The following is a 23,736-nucleotide window of genomic DNA, read 5'->3' as shown; positions in this document are numbered from 1 at the left end:
TATATATATATATATATATATATATATATATATATATGGAACCACGTTTGACATCAGCAAACAGCACCTCCACATTTTCTTCGTGCCATGGGTAAAAAAACCTCTCACCCTTTCCAGATAAACATTTTATAAATTATATACACATACGTACACATTACATATATGTATTCACATAAAGAAAATAAATAGAAGATCTAGGATCTGAACCGAGTACCTCTGGCTCTCAAGTTCACGAAATTATTCAAGTAATAAGAGAAAAGAGAGAGAGAGGGAAAAATTTGGAGTAATGAATTAAAATATCTTGCACATGGAGGAATTGGTCATATTTATTCTCTTTCTTTGTTCCCAAGATATGCAGTTGCCTTTATTCACATGATAAATGAAATGAAAACTTAAGGAGTGTACTTTATTGAAAAGAACATTGCTATAAGTCTCTCACATATGAAAATGCATTTTTACAGATATAAAAAAAACAGAGATTTAATTTCTAAATTTCAAAATAATTTTATATTCAAATAAAATAAAATTAGCATCAATGAGTTAGGAAAAGACAATCTTCATGAATAACTAGTCAGTTTCATAGAGTTAAAGGTATTAACATATATTTTTAAATATATACATTTCCTCAAATCAAGAGCAAAAACCATTATTTTATATCAATATAATGTTTGCTATATTGAGAAACTTGAATCTTGATTGTTCAAACTGAATTATTTGTATACTATTGAGTTTATCTCTTCATAGAGAAGGATCAGCATTTTATTCCTTCCCCTCTACCACTGCTTTGTAAATACAAGGGGGAAAAGTACTGTCTGGTCTATTGATGTGAGTGGTTCTTAACCCAGGTTCAATGAACTTAAAAAAAATCAATGAATAAATCAAAATGTTTCGTAAACAGCTCTACTATTTACTGACAACAAATATGCACTAATATACCTAGAGACTGACTATTTTTCATTGGCAACAAGATAATACTGAGATGTTATTTGTTAATGTAAGTCTATAAATGTTATTGCATGCACTTACGAATATTATTCTGAGAAGATACATATCAACATTTTACCAAAAGTTTCATGAGACATAAAAAGATTAAGACTATCTGATTTACATTGAATTAAAGTAACTAAACACATACTTGAGCATATATATTACTTGTAGATGTACACATGGGCATATGCAGAAAACAGTATAAATGTGAACTTTTTGGTTAGCATATATGAGGGAGGTCATAACACATATGATATACAGAATATATCAATGTATATATTCGTCTATTTACATGCACATATATACACGTATACATATATATATAGAGACAGAGATGTGACGTGATATGCATATTTATGGTTATGGATTGCATAGATAGGAGCAGCTTGGTGTTTCAGGGCATAGTGTAGGCATCTTCCTGAGTTAAATATAACCTCTGATACTTACTAACTAAGTGACCCTGGGCAAGTCACTTAACCCTGTTTACCTCAGTTTCCTCATTTGTAAAATGAACTGGAAAAAGAAATGGCAAACCACTCTATTCAGTATCTTTGCCAAGAAAAGCCAAACTGAGGTCATAAAAGTTGGGAATGCATGACAGATAAAGGACTAAACTACAAACAACAACAACAATATACATGTAAGATTATGTGTGTATATGCTTATGTTTATTTGTGTTATTTCATGATGATATAAAAGTAGATTAAGGTTAAAGGGATTATGACTTCTTTTATCTCCAAAGAAAAATACTGTATGTCTCCTTCTATAACATTTCAATGGATTTTCTCTTGAAAAGAATTTATTGCAACCCTCTATGTCATCTTGTACTGTGGGCTTCTAGAATATATCTTTTGGTAATTCCTCTAAGGGATCCACTTAACAGGAAGGGTGACATTCTCTAGCTCACTTCACATTGTGTTGATAGCTGAGAACACAAAGGGCACCCATGCTGTATTCCATAGTCTAATTATGTGTAATTTTCTTGATTATCATATATTGTCATTGCAACAACAATAAAATTTGTTCATTTTTGTACATTTATTAACATTTATTTAATTTCTTATGTGAGGATAGTAGGATTCAGTAACATTGACTGAATTATCCAGAAATAAATATTTGATATATGTTAGAGAAAGAACTTTTTTCCTATTTTCTGACTCCAAGATCTGGTCATTCACTACACCACATTTCCTTCTTCCCTACAGTAAGTGTCTGGGTTCCAAGACCTAATCTGTGCCATAAGTCATTTTCTCAATATGAAAGATATTTCATAACCAACCAATCAACTTATCATAATGATTCATAGACATTATGAAAAAGGATATAAACTTATGAAATTCTAGTATGCTTTTTTTCACCTTAGAAACTGAAAGGGTGATTTGTGAGATATGCTTATTGAATGTTTGGTTAGAATTTCAAGCTAGATCATATACAGCAGTAGAGAGCCTGATAAATATTCTGTTATGTTGGAATATTTCATTTATCTCTTACATAAATTTCTAAGTAATAAAACACACCGAAATCTTTTAAATAACTATGTTAATTTCCAAATGCCTAAACTTAAAATAAAAGGACAGTATAGTAGAAAGTGTATTGAATAAGTATTCAGAAGTCTGAGGTCCAAGTCATGGGATTTGTTACTAATTTGTTATTAATTACTTGTCTCTTAAACAAATTAAGGTTTTGCTGGCTGGCCTAAAATTCTTTATTTAAAAAAAGAGAGAAAGAGTTGGTCCCATTAAATGCTAAAATGTTATTCGAAATAAAAAAAACCAAGAGTTAAAATCAGTTGTCGAGACTAAAAGTAATCTATTTATCATTCTAATACTTTTGCTCTTTTTATGAATATCTGTAATATTATCCTGTGGTAAATTGGTGTATATATTCTCCTAGTCTATGAATTAAAAAATGGCATCTGACCATACTCACAAATGCCTATATGTATAATGTTATACGAAGACATATATACACACATATATGTATACATAAAATCACACTTATTTGGTAATTTCTGTGTAAAAAAACTTCTCTCAATGAAGATTTCTGAAAGCTCCACAGTTTTTTAGATAGGCCTCTGAGTTCCCTGAGATTCAGTGACTTGCTGAGGGACACACTGAAAATATATCAACAACAAGAAATTAAACTAATATCCTCCTAACTCCTAAGGTAACTTTGTATCCACTAAGCTATGATGACTTGGACATTTAATAAAGAACAGTAATATTATAGGTTAGAACCTATTCAGTACCCACTAAAAGTAATATTCTCATTCCCCAATTTGACTCAATCCAAAGAGTTAAAATCAATCCTAATACAGAAACTAGATGAAATTATTAAATAATGAAATTTAGAATGCTACCCCCAAAGTAGACGGCTTCAGGAAAAATGTTTTATTCAGAATTTGTATTAATATCCATGCTTTGGCCCCCTACATGTAGGAATTTGGGCAAGTTACTTCAACTCAATTGAATTTGACAAAATAAATTCTTACGTATACAAAGACAATGTGCTAGTCATGCAAACCATAAAGAAAAAAAAATAAAGTCTCTGCTAATGAACTTGTATTTTAATGGTATAGTATAAAATGTTCACTTATACATAAATACAGGCAATTTTTGCAGGCAAAGAATACTAATGGAAGAAGGATGAAATGCGAAAGGCTTTACAGAGGTAATAAAACTTGGTCAGAACCAGGAAGAAAGACTTGTGAGAGGATATGCACTCTAGAAATGAAAGATAGCTTGCTATTTCCCAGAGATGAAAGATCAACTATTGACTTCTTTGCAACTTAATTCTCTAAACCTCAGTTTCTTTATTTTTAAAATGAGGAAGTAGGCCAAAATACATTTTAAGGTTGCCTTTAGCTCTAAATCTCATGAGTCTATAGAATATTAAGATCATATGAAAAAATAACAAAGTAATAAAATGAAGAGAGACTATACCTTTAGAATGAATTTTGTATGTTTATAATAGGGAGCACTCCAGAATGTGGAAAAATGCTTATACTAGTACATTTCTTGATAGAATCCTGATTTAGAAGAGATGTCAGAGGTTATCTCATTCCACCTATAGTTGATTGTAATACCCTTTAAAACATTTTCAATGAGCCCATACTTTCACTCATGAACTCAAGTGAAGAAAAATTGAACTGCTTTCTGAGGAAATTCTTTGTATATTTGAAAAAAGGGACACATGTTAGAAAGATTTCTAGTTCATCAAAAATAAATTTATTTCTTTGAAACTTCCACCTTTTTTTACTGCTTCTGTTCTTTAGAGGCAAGGATATCAAATGTCAGCTTCCACATGACAACCCTTCAAATAATTTAAATAAGAAATATTATGCCTCCACATTCCCTCTTTATTGGAATCATAAATTTAACACTGGAACTCAGGGCATATTGATTTTAAGTCTAATCCTCTATCCGTTTTTTAAAGGCTTGTGTATATTTTTAAGGAAATGTTTGTATTATCTCAAAGAGATTGCTAAATTTTATTATATTCAGCAAACATTTGTTAAATGGCTACTAACTATTTAAGTAATAAGGACAAAATATTTTTTAAAGGGAAAGGTTCTAGCCCTCCGGAAAATTAAAGTACAACAGTGGTAATATAATATGTACATACATGCACATACACATATGAATTTGTAATATACACAACTTATTACATAAGTATATATGTATTTATCTACATATAAACACATTTGTATATGCATTTTTTATATTTGTATATGCATTTTTGTGCATTTGTGACAGCATATTTGGATATCTGGATTTAACTGCATATGTGTGGACATATGTGCATATGTTGAATATAACATATTCAAAGAAGAAATGATATAGAAAATTCTAGGAGATTGAACTAATTTCAGCATAGGCTTGAAGGTTTGTGATTTGGAAAAGAAGAGAGAATGCTTTGTATAAGAAATAGGAAGTACCTAACAGCTGGTGCACATCTCACCCATATAAGACTTAAGCTTTAAAATTTTATGTCCTCACAACAATTTACAAGGATAATCAGTACAAAACTCTGACCTCTAATTAGAGAAAAAGTTAATTAATTATAAAACAAGAAACATATATATGTATATGTATATATTTATAAAGTCCAGAGAACTATTTTTGAAAGTTGTATTATACAAAAAATACATTTATATTTGTAAATAGATAACATTTAACATTTAATGTTAATGATTCTTAGAAAATATGTCCTAATGTAAGCCAGATTCTATAAAGAGAAAACCAAATACATTTTTTCAATATCATATGGCATTAACCTGAGCACTATACATAAAGAAAAAATAGAATAGATTCCAAATCCAAGAAAACACAAAGATTCATTATTTAAAAAACAACATTTTGAGACTCAATCTTTACAACATTTAAATGCACTATGACATCAAGAGTTTCATTGAAATATAGATAAAAGATTCTCACTATCATGATAATTTGGAAATTGCATTTAAGTAGACAAAGCTTTTCAGAGAAAGTACACCTGGCCAAACACAAAGAGGAAATGCTGGAAGCCAAATTTAAAAAAAATATTCAAGGATGAAATTTCATTTCTGTTTTCTCTAATTTTCATCTTTTCTTCAAGGAGGATATTTTTACTTCTGGGCATGTTATCCTAAATTCTCAATGACCCTTCCTCTAAAATAAATATTCAAATTTATTTCAACATGGAGAAATCTCAAAAGAATGGAAAGATCACCGAAAAAATGTAGGGGGAGAAATCAGCAACTAAGAATATTTCAGAAATTACCCACTCATTTGCATAACTTCCCTATTTAAAATATGAATATGAATAGTCAATAGATATATAATGGACATTATTGATGGAATGGCATAAAGAGCTTCTTCAGTTAATTTTTTAAACAATAACTCATTAAATTAAAGTACAGAAATAATTTTGTTCATATTTCTTTTGGAAGGAAATATTAAGATTGAGAATTGAAATAATATACACAAATTTATAAAGTAACAAGAGAAATACCTCCATTGGATCTTTGAAGAGTCCCTGGATAATAAAGAAAAGGATCATAAAGAAGAAAGCTTGGCTCATTTGTAATCATTGCCAGTGAAAGGAGTATCCTAGTCAGTTAAAACTGAGTTATATCAATATATTTAAGAATTTAAAAAGAAGAATTAGAATAAGATTAATCTTTTTTGATATTGAGGCTAAAATAATCTTGTAGTATATAACCCAGATTCAATTGCTTGTCAACTCTGGGAAGGGGGAAGAAAGAAGGAGACAACATGAATCATATAACTTTGGAAAACATGTGGAAATTAATGATTAAAATAAAACAAAGATAAAACATTATAAAATAAAATAAAATAATCATGTAATTCAAGTGTCAGAAGATTATTGATTTAGAAAAGGGTTTTTCAATGTGTGTGTGTATGTGTGTGTGTGCCTGTGTGTGTATTCCACGAATTCATGAAGCAGTCTGATTAAGACTATAGACCCTTTCTCAGAATAATTAGTCATTACTCCCATCCAGAAAGAAATGCCAAATTTCAATGAGATGTTAATGAAACTAAAGTATAATTTTTTTTCCTATCCAAGTTCACAGAATCCCTATAATCTGTTCATGGGTCCTTTCAGGTTAAACAATCCTATAATAGAGACTACTTGGATAGATAATAAGGAAATTTTATCATTCATAATAACTCCAGAAAGAGAGTTTCATGGGTAGGACTAGAAAGTGTTTAACGTTCTTTCTAACCCTTAACTTCTTGGGGGAAATGACTCTGACTCCCCCTCAGTGTAGGATTATTCACTATCTAAACATCAATATATATTTAATAAGTATTGTCTATGTTCATATTCCATGCTGGGCATTTAGGATACAAATACAAAGAAGGAACAAGTCCTTCTCTCAAAGAGAATATGCTGATTAGGCAACTCAACCTAAGAATTCCAAACTAATTTGGAGGAAATTTAATTTCAGAGGCTTTTGAGAGTTGTTCCCATCAGATAGGGAGGGTCGATTCATTTTCTTCCTAGGTTTATGATATCAAAGTACAGAAATTGTAATATTTCCAATTTCAGTCAGTGGCATACAAAAAGTAGACTGGACAATGATGAAGGGCCACTTGACAGTCTTGCCAATTTCTTTTTTTTTTTTTCAGTTGTAACACAATTCTTATTCACTATATTTCAGTTTCAAAATTGGGCTGGTAAGCAAACTTAGCCCCAATATGCTCTTTGAAAAGAATGAATAATTCTTCCTCCTCAATCATTTCCCTTTTTATATTCTAGTTCTCCAAATGGTTAATAAAATGTGAAGGGTGGGATGTGTAATATGACTATGCTACTGATGACAGAAAAAATAATCTAGAGAATTAATTCTTGCCTGATAATGAGATGTTTTCATCTTCAAATGGCATTTACAATTTCACTCTGGGTAAAATCATTTAAAAAGCAGACACACACCCTATGAATTCATTGACTTTAGATAGGCAGAGATCACTAAAGCCGACAGGCTGGCATTGCTGGATTGATGGACCCTTTCATTTACATTTGGTTCACACCATGAGCCTAAAGCAAATCATTGCTAGCTAGGTATCTAAGCAGCAATTTGCAATATAGGTCATATCCTCAGGCCCTCTATGCATGAAGATTCAATAAACTCTCCGTTCCCTTCTTAGCAATGGAAGAAAATTTGTAATAAGGAAGATCAAGAGGCAGAATCTGAAAGCACATTTTGTTTGGTGCATGTGATTTAACATCTTTAACAAACTTCCACATGTTCAGTTCATGTTCTGACAAACATGAAAATGATGTCTTATTGTAAAACTAACAACCTACAAAGTGGTCAATACAAAATGTTTTCAAATAATGTACCAGAGAAGCCTCAATTAAACCAGGAGTCATTTAGAAAATGAAGCTGCCAAGAACACTAGCAGGACTCAGCATGAAGGTATTTTACTCATTTCTTTTCTTGTCAACAATACCATGAACAAGGGGTCATTAGCACTATATAATTGATTATACTCATATTAAAATTTTCCACAAAGCAAGGACATTTAACAAGCAACAAGGACAAAGGCAGAATGGGTAACGATCACTTTTTGATGAATGTACATGTATACAATGACTTAAGCGGATTTAAGAGAATCTATGACAGCTACATGCATGTAAAGATGGGAGACATGAACACTGAAAGTGTCAGTAAATAAACAAGTCTAGACATGCATACAACTAAATCTGAAAAATATTTTGATATGATTTTGTCTTGGCTAAAATCAGGGCTGAATTTAATTACTCCCAGAACTGCAATGTGGAAATCCAGAAAAGTTATGAGAGCAACGAGTTAGCAATTGTATCCAAGAACCCTGATGAGTATCCAAGCATCTTTTCTCTTCTGCAGTTTCCTGAAGTGTGCTCAGACATTTCAAAGCTTATTTTTGGAAATTAATACTCATTCCATTTCTAAAACAGTAAATCAATGAGAGATGAAGTAGATGAGGGGGTGAAAAGACAGGAGTCAGAATATGATGAGGGATTTTATTATAATAGAGCAGTATGAAAGTGAAAAGGGTTTTTTATCATTTCATCATCTGCTGTGAGTGTGCCCCTTGGGAGGTTCATATGCAGTCAAGCTACCAAACTGCAGTGTCTTAAGCATAGACAACACTAAAAGGATTTGATGTGATTTCTGTCATAAAGGAAGCAAAAGACAAATGTTTGATAGGAGTTTATGAGCCATTTCCTTTCTCTTAGGATATGTATATATTAGACTAAATCAGAGAACCCTAACGGAAACAAGAATTATGGATATTATACCACCCTGCCAACTCTAAAGTATCTTGGCACTTTCACCATGGGTTCAGTTTCTACCTGTGATATATACTGACAACGTGATCTTAAGTGTCTTACCTTAGGAAGTATTGAACCTGCTCCTAGCAATTTATTTCAATGATGAAGAAAGATGATAAGCTACATTGGGAATTTCATCCTCTGGGGTTTCACTCACCAATGCAAAAATAGATCCAGTCCTATCTTAGCCACTAAAAAATGTGTGAACTTCTCCATCATTATTTGGATACTTATTAAAATTCACAAAATTAATATTAATTTTATTAAATTTCACAAGTTAAAATTATCAAAAATAATTCACTTGGCATTATGAACACTGTTAAAAGAAAGCCAATCCATGATGTAGTATCAATTATTAAGAAAATAACAGTTGCCTTCTAATATGCAAAGTAAGGAATGCTTCATTCAATGGCAAGTTATAAAATGAAAATAAAAATTTGAATTAGACTTTGAAAGTATTTCATATCATGAATATGATATATATGAAAAGATATACATGAATTGAAGAGTTGAAAATGGTTGCTACTCTGTAAAAGACAATTCCTGTTTTCATGTATAATCACAATTTGGTGTTGACCTCCTCACTCCTATTCCCATTGGTGCATCAAGTCCTTAGAAGGTGGCCAACTACTTATCCTATCAGGATCACAGTTGTAATCCAAAGGGATTCCAGATTTATTCATTATCTTTATATATATATATATATATATATATATATATATATATATATGCTACTCTTTGATTATCAGTCTGATTCAAATAGCTTTTAGAAAAAAAAAACTAAAAACGAGAGCAAAGCAATTGTTTTATAAATTCATGGCTCTAAAATTCATGGCTGGTCCCTCCCTTAAACACAAATGTTCCCTCAGGACGTTGCACTTAAATGTAGAAAATAAGTGTATCCAAAGGGTTCACTTGCAGCTTTTGATCATTAGAAATCTTATTTTTTCTCTTGGTGAGCCAATATGTAGTTAATATTAAATAGGTGTATGCTGGTAAATACAACAGGATCTGAGGGAAAAATGTACTCACAACACACTTTTCAGTTTCATATACAAAACTAAAATTTTCTCCATCAGTCTCTTACATGTAGAAAATCGGCCAATAAATAAATCAAACCTGATTTGAAGCATAGGTCAAATCCTGAGACATAAATGCTCACAATGAAAATTGGACAATTAGCTCACAGTCCAGTTCTAAATATCTGCAGCATACTCCTACAGTCATAGGTCTAGCGCTCTGCTTTGCTGGGAGGGTCAATATTCTTTAAAAATCTGAATATTATCTTTTTTTTCATTTTTTCTAATTTGTTCTTCATATACATTTAAGCTTCTGATATACCCTGATGCCATCAACAACTCTCCAGGTACACTACTACTAGCTCTCATAGTAACTTTAGATCTTCCAGCCTTCTCAAATTCAAGTGGTCAATAGAATAGGTTAGAATTTTATTGATATATTTGACCGCAGCTAGTTTGGTCTGCTGCTGAACTTCCCAATTCTACAATTTTTTATTGTGTTACACTTTGATTGAGAGATGTGTCTGGTCACATGCTATTTCATATGTGATTTCATCTATCTTTGCTCAAATGTTGAAAACACTTTATTCCTCTAGAATTAATGAAGAACTGGCCTACTCCTGATTTACACACTGATTGATATGAACTTTTGGGCTTTCTGTGAGTACATTAATTGGAATCAATTAACAATTGTCAAAGTTGACTTCAGCCAAAATTTAAAGAAATCATCCACACCACCAAAACAACAACAATAAAATACTTTCAAGAAATGTTATGATGAGAACTACAGAAAGATCAGTACCAATGTCTTCTAGATGTATTCCATCATTTAGTAGTGAGATAAAATGACTTGTCCAAGATCACAGAGTAAACAAATAATTGAGTTAGGATCCAAACCTAGATCCTCTGAGTCCAAATGCAGAATATTCCTTTATCTAAGCTGTCTTGATTCCAGAAGTGAGGAGAAGAAAAACAACAACAACAACAACAACAACAACAACAACAACAACAACAACAACAACAAAAACATTATCTGACTGTTAAACAAAAGCCTTCAGCATTAGGAAACCACATTTAGAACATTCAAGTCACTGAAACACACGCACTAATAATTGATATACCTGAAATTCTTTTTTGCCACAACAACACTTATTTTCTACTCTACTTCTTCAACACATATTAAATACAAATGATGATACTGCAAGTCCCATTAAGGCCCACTCACTTTTTCTCCTGTGTTTTGTGAAATACACCATTTATCTCTTATTGTTCCATTCTATCATTGTGTATTTTTTTCAAACCATGAATAAGAAGTGCTTAAATGAAGAGCAATGCATTTGACTTGTAAAAAACTGATGCTAAAGACATTATAATTATTGGAAAATAAAAGGTTCTATATTTAATGCAGAAAACTTACAGAAGTTATCGTTTGTTACCAGTGGTTCCTTCAAAGGTTTCTCCTTTTGCTTTTACCTCCACTTTTTCTCTAGGAATGAGCTGTATATATTACTATACAAAAAGTCTGATTTCCTTTTGTTCCACTGCGCTCTCAGACTTAGAAAGACTATATAAATATGTTTATATTGTAACAGAACCAATGGAACTCAAAATATGCTCTCTGTATAGTTCACTATCTGTCCAGAAATAAACAAAATCGAGATGATATGTGGAAATAAATCAAAATATAAACCCTAACAACTTCAACATTTTAATTTCTCTATTAATGATTCCATTTTCCCTCTCTATCTTTGTAATGACTGTCTTCTCTACCTATAATAAGCTTCCTCCTATCTTCTGCCTCTCAGAATTGTTTCTTTCCTAAAAGACAACTAAAAATTTCACTTTACACAGAAAGATCTTTTACCAAATCAGCCAGCTTGCAGTCTCTTTCCTGCTAAGGTTATATACTCTATGTATTATCTTATTTATCTACATCTTATTTCACTTAGTAGAATGTAAGTTCCTTGAGAGCAATAATTAATTTTCCATTTTGTTTTTTGCCATATCTGACACATTTAAAAAATCATAAATTATTGTTGATGGTTTGACTGATAACTTTGTGTCTTTTGTTTTTCTTAACAATATTCTTTTTGTAGCAATGGAAATTCACAAATCAAATTGAGGACCAATTATTTTGGGAAATTTAGCAATTTCTATTAATTATCTAGAGAATTATTAAAATTTTGAATATCCTTTAAGCATATTACAATTTTATTAACAACTATCTTTTCTTTAATGTGAATTCTATTTTTATTGTTGAAGATAGAATATCCTTGTGCTTTAGTTGACAGTCTTTGAGAGTGGTTTATGTGTATATGTGTATATATATATACATATGTATATGTATACATCTGTATATACATTTATGTAAGTAGATGCATATATTTGTATAGATATGCCAATCTTATAGGATAAATCTTTAAAGATAAATACAAACAAATTCAAAATTTTCCAGAAAAATGATTTTTAAACAATGTATCTAGGAAAATAATAAGTCTAGATTTTAGACAAGATGTTATCCCTAGGAAAACAAAATATCTACCAAAGATTTCTTCTTACACAGGATGACACAACAACACTATGGTACCTCATTGCTATAAGTCAGCTCTGACATTCTAGCATTTTTAGACTGCATCACATATTCTGTGATGCCTTTCAATGAAATTTACCTATTCTGTCTTTTTGTCCTTACGTTAGGTATTAGGTAATTTAAAAAATGTGTGATAGGTCACTTTATCCCAAGACTTTAAAAATATTTCTTTTAGCCTATTTTTTCAAAGAAAACAATAGCTCTTTCTAAATTTATTTTTTCTCTATTAGATGTAAAGAAAAATGTTAACATGTTTTTTCATTATAATTTTGAGTTTTATTTCTCTCTTTCCTTCCCTTTCCTACCTTTACTTTTATAAGGCAAGTAAATTGTAATAGATTGTACATGTGCAGTCACATAAAACTTGTCTATATTATCCATGTGGTATAAGAAATTAAACAGACAAAAATGGCGATTTTAATAATTTCTTAAATTATGCTTTGATCTGAATTCAGTCTTATTCAATTCTTTCTCTGGAAGTGGATAGCATTGTTCATTATATCTTCTTCAAAATTTTCTTGATCACTGTATTGCTGATGATAGCTCCATAATTCACAGTTAGTAATAATAGAATGTTGTTAGAGTAGATAATGTTTTCCTGCTTCTATTCACTTCATTTTGCACCAGTTCATGTCTTTCTAATTTTTTTCTGAATGCATTTCATTCATCATTTCTTATAGCACAATAGTATTCTGTCAGAATCATATACTACAACTTGTTCGGTCATTTTCCAGTAGATGGGCTTTTCCTCAACTTCTAATTCTTGGCCACAAAAAAAAGAAGTGTTATAAATATTTTTGTACAAATAGGCCTGTCCTTATTTTCTTTGATTTGTTTTGGGTACCAATCTAGTAGTGATATTGATGGATCAAAAGGTATTCACAGTTTCATAGCCTTTGGGCATGGTTCCAAATTGCTAAAATAGTTTGATCAGTTCACAAAACCACAAACTGTACATTAGTGGCCTAATTTTTCCATATCCCTTGAAAAATGTGACATTTTATTTTTCTAATATGAGTGAGATGGTAACTAAAAATTGATTCACTTTGCATTTCGCTAATTGTGATTTATTTTTTTCATAAGTCTATGTAGAACTTTGATTTCTTCTTCTGAAAATTGTCTTTTCATATCCTTTGACTATCTTTTGGAGAATGATGATTCCAACTCATACATTTTATTCAGTCCTCTCTATATCTGGGAAATGAGGTCTCTAACACAAAAATTTGCTATGAAAATATCATTGCAATTTTTTTTATTTTTATTTATTTACTTTTATTTCTGCAAAACATTTTTATTTACAAAACATTTATTTATTTACTTTTATTTACAAAACATTTATTTATTTACTTTTATTTCTGCAAAACATTTTAATTTGCTATATATTATGCCTCTAATGATCTCTATCTCATTAGATCATAAATTCTTTCAAGTATGTTATTTCATGTTTTCCCAATTTGCTTATCATATCAACCTTCAGTTCTAAGTCATAACTATTTTAATCATTTCAGTGTATAGTATAAGATTTGATCTATCCATTTTTTTTTGCTTTCCAGTTTCCCCAGTAGTGCCATCCCTAGTATGGAGGGATAGCAAAGTGAGCTCATCTTTCTGAAGAAAGAGGTGAGAATGAAGTCCAGCCCACTTTGGTGGGACTCAGGCATAATTCTGCTCAAATGGCAGGGAAGGAGCTCAGCCAGGTTGAGTTCACACCACAGAAAATCAGCCACACCTCCAGACCCCAAAAAAGTGCTTATTCTACGTCCTAAGTAGAAGCTGAGCCAAACCCAGGCCCTGGAGTGGACCACAGTACAAGCAAAAGGCAATACTTGCTTCCGTCAATAGGCAAGGTCACAAAAGAAAAATAAGCAGAAGACAAAGAAATAGCCTAACTGTGGAAAATTATTTCAAAAACAGGAAAGACAAAAAATCACATTTGGAAAAGGATAGTAGTCTAAAATCTAAAAATGAAAATATTTGAAGCATGATATGAAAACGTGAAAGGATGTCAGCCCCAAAATTAACTGCTGCAAAAGCTCCAAAATGTGGTTCAAAAAAATAAGAAGAAAAATTGTGAAAGCAGATGAAAGGAAGAGTCAAAAGCTAAGAGAAATGAGGCTTTTATCAAAGAAACTTGCCATAAAATGTCTTCCCAAATTTCTCATTTCCTTCTGATCTTGGCTGCATTGGTTATGTTTGTTTGAAACTTTTTAAATTTAATGTAATCAAAATTATCCAGTTAATATCCTATAATCCTAGCTATTTTCTATTTGGTAATAAATTCTTCCCTTATCCGGAGATCTTACAGGTAAGCTATTCTTTGCATCCTAGGGCAGAGGGAGAACTGTTGCAGGCTTCAGGCTTTTCATGCTGCTATTTTCAGAGCTAGTTTCAAGGATCTATAAGTTTTCAGTTCTTCTAAGGTGGTATAATATAAGGAAAGGTATGGTTACCACTCCACTGTCCTGTGCTATGGTCTATGGGTGTTTTATAAGCATTCTTTTTAACCCTGGAATTGTTCCTTGCTTCATGCTTTTGTTAGTCCTCATTTTTGCCCTGGGACTGTGACCCAGGTTTGTGTATGGACAATGCAACGAATTGTTGCTCCCAATGCTAGCAAAGGTTCTCCCATAATTTCCTTCTGATTAACTGTCCAACCCCCTTACTGTCTTAGAGAGCTTCTGCAACTGATTTAGATGCAACCAAGGCCTACCACTGGTTTGCACCACTCTCACCCCATAGAGAATATCAACTTATAAGTGCCAACCTTATACATTGTCATGAGCTGAAAAATTGTTTAATTCCATTCTTTTGTTAATTCTACCACTTTAGAATTAATTTTGAGACATTATTTTAACATTGAGAAGGGTAGACTTGGGAAGGGTTAGGTGAATTTTGGCTTTTATTCCACTACCTTCTACATTAATTTTATTGACTTCTATGTCTTACTGCCTGAGCTTGCAATTTAATAAAACCACCAGATTTTTTTTTTCAGATGAATTCCTATTTAGTCATGCTTCTGTCATTTTATAATTATGAGACAGATTTTTAACATTGATATGAAGAACTATATTTCTATCCCTCTCAAGATTAAGATTTAACTTGTTGTTTTAGTCCAACTTTTCTTGATTTTCAGGCACTTGCAAACTTCTTGGACTGAATATGTTTGTCATTATTAGGAGGTAGAAGTGTTTGATTTATTGTATTATCACTAAAATGATAATAAAAAATAATAACAATAACAACTTTTTTTCTATGTGTGAGGCACTTTGCTAGACCCTTTATAATTATTATCTCATTTGATCATCATAATATCTCTGAGAAAATGGTGCTATTATTATCCCCATTTTATATATGAGGAAACCAGAGCAAAGAGACATTAAATGATATGTCCATAGTCATGCAGCAGGTAAATCTGAGGCTAGATCTGAAGTTTGGTATTTCTGACTTTAAACCCAGAGCTCTATCCATTGTACTGCTCATCTGTCCCAGCTAACATTTACAAAGTGCTTGCTACATGCCAGGCACTATGTTAAGCAATCTGCAATTTTTATTTCATTTGATTCTTACAATCCCTCAGAGAAGTAGGCATTATTATTATTCCCATGTTATAGATGAGAAAACTGGTATAAACGGAGGTTGTGATTTCACTGGCAAGTGTACCACTAGCACATATCTCCCCATTTACTCCAAAAGAGATTGAAAGTAAGTATTAAGGTTAGATATTATTATTCCTATTTAATAGATGCAGATATTATTCATCTGCATATAACCCTCTGGTTTTTTATTTGTTTGTTTTTGTTAATCCATCATCATATCTCTTAATCTGAAAAATAATTCAAAAAGACTTGAGAGAACTCTCAATCTTATCTTAGAAGGGCTACATTCTTTTTAGGGAAAAAGCAAATAAACAACAAGACTCCCTAACACTTTGTTTTCCCTCAAAAAATTGTTGTTTAAATTAATATTAAATGACATGCAAAAACTGCCATTTGTATTCAGTCAGTTTCTCACAAAAGCAAGATGCCAGACTCTGTAATGATATCATAGAGGGGGGAAATGCTTTAAATACTGCATAAACATCCATAAATTAATCATTTAATCACTCACCCTCGGCAGGAAATCATTATTACATTTTATAGGCTGATCAACAAGCATTAGCTAATCAATTTCTGTTCCTACTTTAATGCAATATTTTTCATCTTGCACCCAGAATGATCTATTTTTTCTTGTACTTTTAAATCTAATTTTAAACCTGTAAAGTTCATGCATATCTTGCCTTCATAAGAAAAAATTATAACAATCTAAAAATCCAGCTAAAATACTATTGTCATTACCCAACTGAAACAAAGTACTAGAAAAAGAACCTCCCTTCACTCCCCAGGAAATAATACTTAGTGATAGTGTTATCTGAAATCAGATATATATTTCTATCAAAATGTACATATTTAAAACATCTAGTACATAAAAATTGCACATTTTTTATTTCCTTTAGTTCTGAAATGGAAATTAATTCCTTGGAAATTAAAAAGGAAAATAAACAAGTCTTCCATGTGTAATACTGATGGACAATTAGCCATTAGAGCAGAGTCAATTAAGAAGTCTAGGAAAATTTAATAGTAATATTTATAAGCCTTTGTCCATTTGAGAGGACTTAAAGTAGCTATATGAGATAACTAAACTGTTTATGAGCAACTTTCTCCTGTTATATACTTCTTATTAGGGATATTTGCCATGCCAAATAGAATGAGATTATAAGAGCTTTGCTTCAGGGCCCCCATTTAGAAAACTCTTATGCTTCTTAGTTATATTCAAAGACCCTATTGGTTTGCTCAGACGATACAGCCTCTCTACATACATGGCACTGGGAAGATGCTTACTGGAGAATTGTGATGAAAGGCAGTCCCTTATAGAGAATATGGAGCAAGAGGAGGTAATTTATAACTTGAATTCATTAGATATTTTGTAACTAGTTAATTTGAAAACCTCTCATTACAGTTGCAAACTAAAATTATTAGGTAGCTCACTTCACTGATTCACTGCTGTACAAAAGGTGAGCTAACTTTTCCCAGAAGAATGGCCTCATCGTTTCCTTGTGCTTCCTCTAACAATGGCTTTTATCCTTGGACTCCCCAGTTCCTTTATCCACTTCTGCACTTTAATTATATATATTTAAACTAATATAAATATTGTAATATTTATATAGTATGTATTTATATTTTAAACTAATATCATATATTATAATATAAATATGTTTAAACTAATATACTTGAAACCTAAAGGCAAGAAAACTATGTAATACACATTTGTATTTAAATAGTGGTAAATGTATATGGAACACTAGAAAATATTACTGAATTTGGAAATCAGAGGCTCATTTCAAGTATGTAGACTTCTCTGTGTCCAAGTTTCCACACTATGAAATGAGGTTATAAAAGAGTCTCAGAAATTCCTTACATCTCAAAGTCTATGATTCTATATTCCTATAAGGGACAGTGTGAAGTACTGAATTGACAGATATACTTAAAGTCAAGAACAGTTGGGTTCAAATCTTGCTTCTTACACTTAATATCTTTATAACCGAGGTGTAAGTGACTTAATGACTCAGGCAACTCTTTGTGAAGAAAGTGAGAGAGAGAGAATAAGTATTTATCAGATCTCAAATATATAATTGGCACTGTGCTAAACGACTCATAAATATTTAATCCTCCCAATAATCCTAGGAGGTAGGTAGTCTTTAAGACTACATTAGATGGAACATCTATGTAGCATAGAGGAGAGAGTGTCAGGCCTAATTGGGAAGATCAGGGTTCAAATCTAGTCTCAAACACTTCCTAGCTCTGTGACTCTGGGCAAGTCACTTAAACCTAATTGCCTAGCCCTTGCTGCCATTCTGTCTTAGAAGAGATACAAAGAAAGAAGATAAGGGTTTAAAAATACCACATTAGATGAATTTTTGTTTATCTAGTTTCCTAAAATGATTATTAAATTATAGGTGCTAATAAAAACAAAATTCAAATGACAGCTATACCTTGATAAGTTGGATGAACACTTTTTTAACAGGAGAATTAATGGAAAAATGGAAAGAAAAGAGGTCTAGCAGTACTACATTTTAAACTTTATTATAAAGCAGTAATTAATAGTACCACATCTTACTGTCTAAGAAATATAATGGGAAATCTGTGGAAAAGGACAGATGTACAAAAAGCTATAAAATCTTACAGTAACTGTGGGTTTGACAAAAAACATAGATCCAGGTTTGGGGGTAAGAAATCATTATTAGTAAAAATGTTTAGGACAACTGAAAAATAGTTTGGCAAAAACTTGGTATAGACCAATATCTTACACCATTCAATAATATAAGATCAAAATGGATTTTTGTTCCCTTGATTTTACTCCTTTCACTGTTCATTATCCCAGGAAGTCTTTAGAATTATTTTTAATTAGCCTGCTCATTATTTCTTATGGCTCAGTAATATTCCATCACAATCATATGCCACAATCTGTTTGGCCATTCTCTAACTTTTTGGATGTCCTCAATTTACTATTATGTTTATGGATAGGAAATAAGTTTATGAACCAATGAGAGCTGAGGTGCATTGTAAGACACGAAATGGATAATTTTGAGTACATTAAATTGAAAAGTTTCGTGCAAAACAAATGTTGCCAAGATTAGAAGGAGAGCAGAAAATTTGGGGAAAATATTATAGACAACCTCTCAAAGGGAGGTGTCATGACTAAAATAAATAGAGAACTCTGTCAAATTTATGAGAATAAGAACCATTCCCCCAAATGATAAATGGGCAAAAGGTACAGAGTCAATTTTCAGATGAAGACATCAAAGCCATATATAAATATGTAAAGGCAAGCTCTAAATAGCTAATGATTAGTAAAATGTAAACCCAAACAATTATTAGGTATCATCTCACACCCATCATATTGGCTAGACTGGCAAAAGGGCAAAAGGACAAATGTTGGAATGAATATGGGGAAAAGGAGACACTAATACACTATTGTTGGAGCTGTAAACTTATTCAACAATTTTGGAGACCTATTTGGAATTATGCTCAGGTAGTTTTAAAACTATGTACACACTTAAACTCAGTGATATCATTTCTAGGTCTGTTTCCCAAGTAGATCAGGAGAAAAGGAAAAGAACATATATGTTCAAAAATATTTATAGGAGCTCTTTTTTTGCGATATCAAAGAACTGGAAGTTGAGGACATACCCATCAGTTGGAAAATGGCTAAACAAATTTGGTATATGATTGTGATGGAATATTAGCAAGTCATAAGAAATAATGAGCAGGCTAATTATAAAAAACCTGGAAAAAACTACATGGAATAATGAACAGTGAAAGGAGTCTAATCAAGGGAACATTATACACAGCTACATATTTAATACTTAAAGAATAACTAAAATATTATCTCTAGAGAATGAAGACATGGAATGGAAACATGAAAGATACTTTATAAATACACATCTGCCTCTTATATGATATCTTCTATGATGCTGAGAAGGAGGTGCTGAGATACTTGTAGATAAATTCTATGAATAAAAATAATAAATTAAATTTAAAAACACCAACTGTTATTGTCCAAATAAAATTTAGAATCAAAGAACAAATAAATTTTGGGAATCTGCATATGCCATTGAGAACTGAATTAAACAATAACCAAATCTTCTGCTGAAAAAAATAATAACCCTTATGTCCAAGTTAATTTTTAAAGCAAAATTCTTCCAAAAAGTAGATTTACCAGAAGAAAAACTAAAGAAAAGTTATATTGAGGAGGAAGAGAAAGAAGAACAAGAACCAGAAGAAGAATAACAAAGAGAAAAATTTATAGAATATTTTCACCTCCATTTTGTGAAGTGAATTCTCCATATTGTTACTGGGGAATTCAAATGAATTTCAAAATGGAATTCTGAAATTTATTATATAAAATTAATTGTGAATCCCAGGCTTTTAAATTGACCAGTATTTTCATCAGGACAGGTTCTTGAAGACAGTGCCAGTTAAGTCTACAGAAGGAAGCAACTGTGTGTGTTTGTGCACATGCATGCTTGTGTATCCTATTCCAGCCCTCTGACCACCTAACTGATGCAGAATGAAATTTTGGGGGAAAATAACTAAATCTAGACAATCTAAAGGCATAGCTACACTAAGGACAAGAGCTAAGCTCTTCTGCTGAGAATGAAGAACCTGGAAGAATAAAAAGAAAAAGTAAATCCTATGGAGCTCAGAACATTTGCTAATACTGAATAAAGCAGGTGCCTTCATAGGTGTCATTTTGATATCATCTTCTCTACTCTTGAAAGTTTGTTTTTATTACTTCATTCAGAAGTAAGTGAGAACTGAAAAGGACTTTTCTTTCTTTTACTCAAGATAGTGCAGCATGGCTTATCTGACATATCCAAATTAATTACTTTGACTACATCTAATTACTAATAACATCTTAGCCTCCCTAGTGGTTGTAGAATGCTAATATTATGCCAACTAAACACGGTCTTGCTAAGTCAAACATTCTTCTTTTTTCACAAAGAGAAGAGAATTATGGGATGTGCTTCCAGACCAGTGTTAGATTTAAATGCTAAAAACTACAAGTGGAAGGAAGGGGCTCTAGGTCTTTATAAATGGGATGAGGAGACATAATTCTTTTGTTCTCCTTTAAATCCTGCCTTACTAACTTGTTTTAGATAATAACAAACCAAAAAAATCAAAAAGGTATCACTAATTAATGTGCTTTGAGTGTATCTCTGTACAGAGTGGGATGAATAAATGCTCTTTAAGCAATCTAAATCTTTTTTTTTAGTGAAAAGAAGTAGGTTTTCAAAAATATTCACTCATATAAAAGAGTAAGTGAAAAAAGAATATAAAGACATAATACTTCTAAGGGTAACGAGTATAATTTCCTGCATAGCAAGTCAGGTTTCCAAAAGATAGGGGAGGAATATTTGTAAGATTTGGTTATTAGTTCAGTCATCTTAATTTCTAGAAATTGTTCTAGTAAATAAAATATTTTTTGTAGATGACTCATTTTATAATTAATGTAACAACAACAAAAAGGAAATGTTAAAATGCAAATAAAGCCTTACTAACACATAAAACAAGGTCACCTCCATTTAAAGCTCTCCACCAAATGCTTAATTAACCAAAGCAAAAAAGCTAAACTACATTTTGATATGGAATAAGCTATCAATTGTTGCCATTCCCATTTCACTTTATGAGAAAAGTGCCTAAAATTAAAACACTGTCATGAATATTTTAAGGAAAGCATGTAAAATGGGGAAGAAAAACAAAATAAAGTTTATTGCTGTTTCTCATGTGATGATTAGTGCTGGGGAGGGATGGAATTTAGTATGTGAGACTATAAAACTCACAAGAAATGTTCAAAAGTATGTGATCAGTTTAGGATTTGGCTATTAGCCTGTGGTTGAAAACTTTCTTCCTGAAACAACACTGCTGCAGAAGGAACTGAAACAGAACTGGGGGCCTGAGCACCTCATGGGTTGGGAATTCCACTTACCTGCTTGATTTGTGGTTACATTTACAGACACATACTGCCGGGCTCCTGGGCTCAAGTCGGAAACTCCATTCACTGCCTCAATCTCAAAGGTATAGTTTGTGTGAGCGAGGAGATCCACCATCATGACAGAGGTGTTTTTCAGGCCGATTTGACGGGGGAGGTACCTGACATGACCTCCACACTCCTCACACACACCTGCATGGGAGTTGCACTTCTTGCATGCAATATAATATGACACATCTTTCCTTCCACCAGTGTCAGCAGGAGGAATCCATTCCAGAAAGACACTAGTTTCGTTAACATTTGAGATGGCATTCCGAGGAGCTGAGGGGGGTCCTGGTTTGCAAAGTAAAGTGAGAAAAACATATTTTAAGATGATATTGTTATTCATTCCTCATCCCACCATTCCCTGGGCTGGAGAAATATATAATGAGATTGAGTTTGTTTGTTCGTTTGTTTTAAGTAGGAAGCAAATAATGGACAATTTATAATAAAATTAAAAGGAGGGATGCATTAGTATTAAGGGATTTTTTGTCATCTTTGAAATAAGTGCTTTTTTTGAGGTATATTTTTAAATTAGTTGAAGAAAAGCAGTTTATTTTAGTGTGCATTGTTAAATAAGACAGTGAATGTTTACTTTTTACCCATGCATGTGTTTATGTGTGAGTGCATACATAGATATTGAACACTGAAGTCCTTCTCTTCATGCCTGAACGTACTATTTCTCTTTACTATTAGTTCCTTTCAGTCTGTGAAGTGAAGGCCAAATGCAAATTGAAACCATTTTTTAAAAAGTTGTAGTCCTTGATCCCAAATCACATAGTTGGCAGAAACATTTCACACATATTTCAAAATATATTCCATTTACCCATGCCAAATCATCTACAGTATTTTTAAACCTTCCCTCATTCTGTCAAGAAAGCACAAGGTTTTAAGAAGCTGATCAACCATTACAATCTGTAATAACATTTCTTCTTTTGATACTTCTTTAAACTTATAATTCTGCAATTTACAGATTGTAATTTACTAACTATGTAGGGTTCATGCAACATGAAACAATGATAAAAAACTATGAAACATATTTTTTCCTCTAATATCAATTTTTTTAAAATCCACAACTAATTTAATGTCAAGAGAAAGAAAAACAAATTTCATCCCAACAACATCAAAACAGATGAAAAAATGTCTTTGTCTTACTCCACATACTGGAACCCAGATAATACCTCTAAACTGACTTTGCTACGTTTTGGCCTAAGTTGTTAAAGTTTCTATTGGAGTTGAAATGAGCATATCATTACATAAAAAAGAAGTTTCTTTTTTATGTCAGGAACACATTATCTTAATAAAATATTTTTTATTCTGATGCCAATGATGAAATCAGCACAACATTGGGAACTATTCAATGCCTTTGCCAATGTGGGGTTAGGGGGCTCCTATTTGGTAAACTATTTGTGTCTAATTTGGGATAAAAATGAAGATACAGAAAATGACAGATTTTGAACTACACGGCACTCACATACATAGCTGAACTCCTCACAATGATTTCTAACTTTTGACAGAAATGAAATGATTATAGGGTTAGGAATTCACAAAGGAGAAACTAAAAATGTGCCTTTTCTGAGACTCAAGGAAGAAATTTTTTGCTAAAATGGAATAATGAAAAGTACAGCAGAGCATTTTGTTTATACATAGCTAAGGTGAAAGGCAACATGAAATCATGGAAAGACTGCTATACTTGGAGTCAGGAGTGCTGGTGTATAGGCTTGACCAGGATATTTATTATTTGCATTA

At 31.8% G+C, this 23,736-nt stretch overlaps 1 protein-coding gene across 1 annotated transcript in view; it reads right to left on the bottom strand.

Moving 5' to 3' along the window:
• Positions 1 to 23,736, bottom strand: part of EPHA5 (EPH receptor A5) — a 464,007-nt gene that overhangs the window by 178,988 nt on the left and 261,283 nt on the right. The window contains exon 5 of the mRNA XM_044681722.1: positions 21,946 to 22,281. Coding sequence (XP_044537657.1) covers positions 21,946 to 22,281 — 336 coding nt within the window. The remainder of the gene's footprint in view (positions 1 to 21,945; positions 22,282 to 23,736) is intronic.

This window comes from Gracilinanus agilis, chromosome 6 (assembly GCF_016433145.1).
Source record: "Gracilinanus agilis isolate LMUSP501 chromosome 6, AgileGrace, whole genome shotgun sequence".
In the NCBI taxonomy this organism is placed as follows: Eukaryota; Metazoa; Chordata; class Mammalia; order Didelphimorphia; family Didelphidae; genus Gracilinanus; species Gracilinanus agilis.
This window is presented reverse-complemented; position numbering and strand designations above follow the sequence as displayed.